At 32.6% G+C, this 2,327-nt stretch overlaps 1 protein-coding gene and 1 pseudogene across 8 annotated transcripts in view; one reads left to right on the forward strand and one right to left on the reverse strand.

Annotated features, from left to right (window-relative positions):
• CUNH12orf4 (chromosome unknown C12orf4 homolog) overlaps positions 1 to 2,327 on the forward strand; it is a 40,570-nt gene that overhangs the window by 36,158 nt on the left and 2,085 nt on the right. For all 8 annotated transcript variants that reach the window (XM_011361800.2, XM_023531578.1, XM_023531575.1 and 5 more), the window contains 2 exons: positions 1,483 to 1,540; positions 2,126 to 2,193. In XM_011361800.2, the coding sequence (XP_011360102.1) occupies positions 1,483 to 1,540; positions 2,126 to 2,193 (126 nt within the window). The remainder of the gene's footprint in view (positions 1 to 1,482; positions 1,541 to 2,125; positions 2,194 to 2,327) is intronic.
• On the reverse strand, positions 745 to 863 carry LOC111740948 (annotated as a pseudogene).

Genomic DNA, 2,327 nt, shown 5'->3' on the forward strand with positions numbered 1-2,327 from the left:
AAGTATCCCAAGAAATCATTCAAAACCATGATTAGACGATAGGTAGACACACACACACACACACACACACACACACACACACACACACAAATATGTTCATTGCAATGTAATTAACAAAAAAAGTGGAAATCTAGCTATAAGGGGCTGTTTAAGTTATGATACATTAATTCAATAAATAGCAATTTTTAAATTGTGTTCTGAAGAACCACCCAGGATCCAGCCCCTTCTGAGAGCAAGATTAAAAATATTTTCAAAATAATAAGGCTTTATTGTTTTTTTCATTCTCACTCTTAAATGAGCATCAATGGGTTTTTCCAGAAGCTGCATGCTGTATGATAACACCACAGATGGAATGCAGAGGCAGATAAGAGAATCCAAATGTCTTCTATTAAGCCAAGCATTAATGAGATTTCAATGGAAAGTATATTTACTTTCCATTAAAAAAATGTTACATTAGCATGTTTATTGTTTTTAAATGAAATTAATATTTTTATTAGTTTTCATTTTTAATACAATAAATAGTAAGAGATATAATCCACATTAACGAAAGCTCATCAGAATCATCAGCGACTTTTAAGAGTATAAAAAATAAAAAGATCCTAAGACCCAAAAAGATTGAGAATCGCTGTGATGAAATAATAAACATTTTATTTATTTAGTTTTTTAGGCGAGGCAACCCTTGGTTGACCTCACAGATTGCAAGGACTTTGTCAGCTTACAATCCCTTATTTTTTTTATTTTTCATGCCTATAACACCTGGTCTTCCTAGGTGGTCTCCCATCCAAGTTCTAACCAGGCCCAACCCAGCTTAGCTTCCGAGATCAGACGGGATCGGGCTTGTTAAGGGTAGCATGGCCGTAGAAATAATAAAGATATTATTGTTATGAAGACTTGCAACATGGGAAAATAATTCTAATGATAGTGAAAAGAAAATAAATTTAAAATGGCATAATCGTTGATCATAACTGGAAAATTATAAATGTGTTGGTTAGAGTCTGACACTAGCACTTGTGTGCTCACTTGGTCAAAGATTAGGCGGGAACATAGAAAAATGGATGCATTTGGTTTGTTAGGTGACTGGGATGGGCTATTTGTTTACTTCTGTTACTTTTGTAATAACATAACATTTTAATGAATTGCTTATTCAAATATACAAATTAATAGAATTATTTAAGTTAACGTTGAGAGTAGTAGGTGGAGTTTCTACATCATTTATATTTTTGTTTAGAATTATCTAGAAAGTTTCAAGGTTATGTTCATTTAAAAATTATATTTACTAGGCTAATTAGTTAGCATTTCACAAGAATTGTATAACAGCCAGAAGAACTCATAGGCTTGAAATACAAAGGAAATTCAGCTGAAATTAGCAAATAGTTACCTGAATCTGTTCACAATTGGATGATCAACATATATAAATTAAAATCCGACTATGTATTTTTTTTACAAAGTTCTGTTTTTAAAAAGATTTGTTTCCGTTTTTAGGAAATGACTATACCGTGGTGCTTAAGGAGAGCAGAACTCGTGTTTAAATGTGTCAAAGGTGAGTATAATCTTATATTTGACAATGACCTATTTATTTCTTCTTCCCAAATATTAAAAGTAGAGCAACCCAGGAGAGAGAATGTGAGTTACTCCTGTCATCTGGTGCTTTAATTAAATGGTTTATTTAAAAAGCAAATATTTCATAATGGGCTTTTTTACTTATCTTTTTCTAGTCACAAAATAAACAAATATCCAGCCCTCTTGAAATGCAGGATATTTGGATGTTATTTATATTTTGCTCTATTACAGTTCTCTATTGCTTTTTATTTTCTTAAAAAGAAAAAAAAGTAGAGCCACATGTTTAATTAGACTTTAATAACCTTTTTTGGTTTCACTGTATCGAAACTAAATAGGACTTGAGAAATCATAAGAATCTGTTGACAAAACTATATTAAAGCTCTCTGGCATGGAGAATTAAGAATTGCAGAAGCCTCTGATATAGGCAGCGGCGAAGCCCCAATGTCTTGATCTAAGAAGTGAAGATGCAAAGCCCCACAATGAAAATTCAGTTTATTTCAGTAAAAGATGGGTAGGTTTGAAGACCAGAACGCATAATTCTGCAAAATCTATTGTTCTGTTTTAGGTTTCATGATGGAAATGGCTTCATGGGATGGAGGAATTTCTAGGACAGTGCAATTTCTGGTACCACAGGTGTGTTATCTGAATAGCTCTCACCCCACTTTAATCTGTTATAATATTCCTCACAGATACAGTGAGTACACTGCCCTAAACTCAATATAATGACAAAATGCTGACAGCTTCTTGTTTTTTAGAGGGAGAAATGT

The sequence above is a fragment of the Pteropus vampyrus genome, unplaced genomic scaffold (assembly GCF_000151845.1).
Source record: "Pteropus vampyrus isolate Shadow unplaced genomic scaffold, Pvam_2.0 Scaffold70, whole genome shotgun sequence".
In the NCBI taxonomy this organism is placed as follows: domain Eukaryota; kingdom Metazoa; phylum Chordata; class Mammalia; order Chiroptera; family Pteropodidae; genus Pteropus; species Pteropus vampyrus.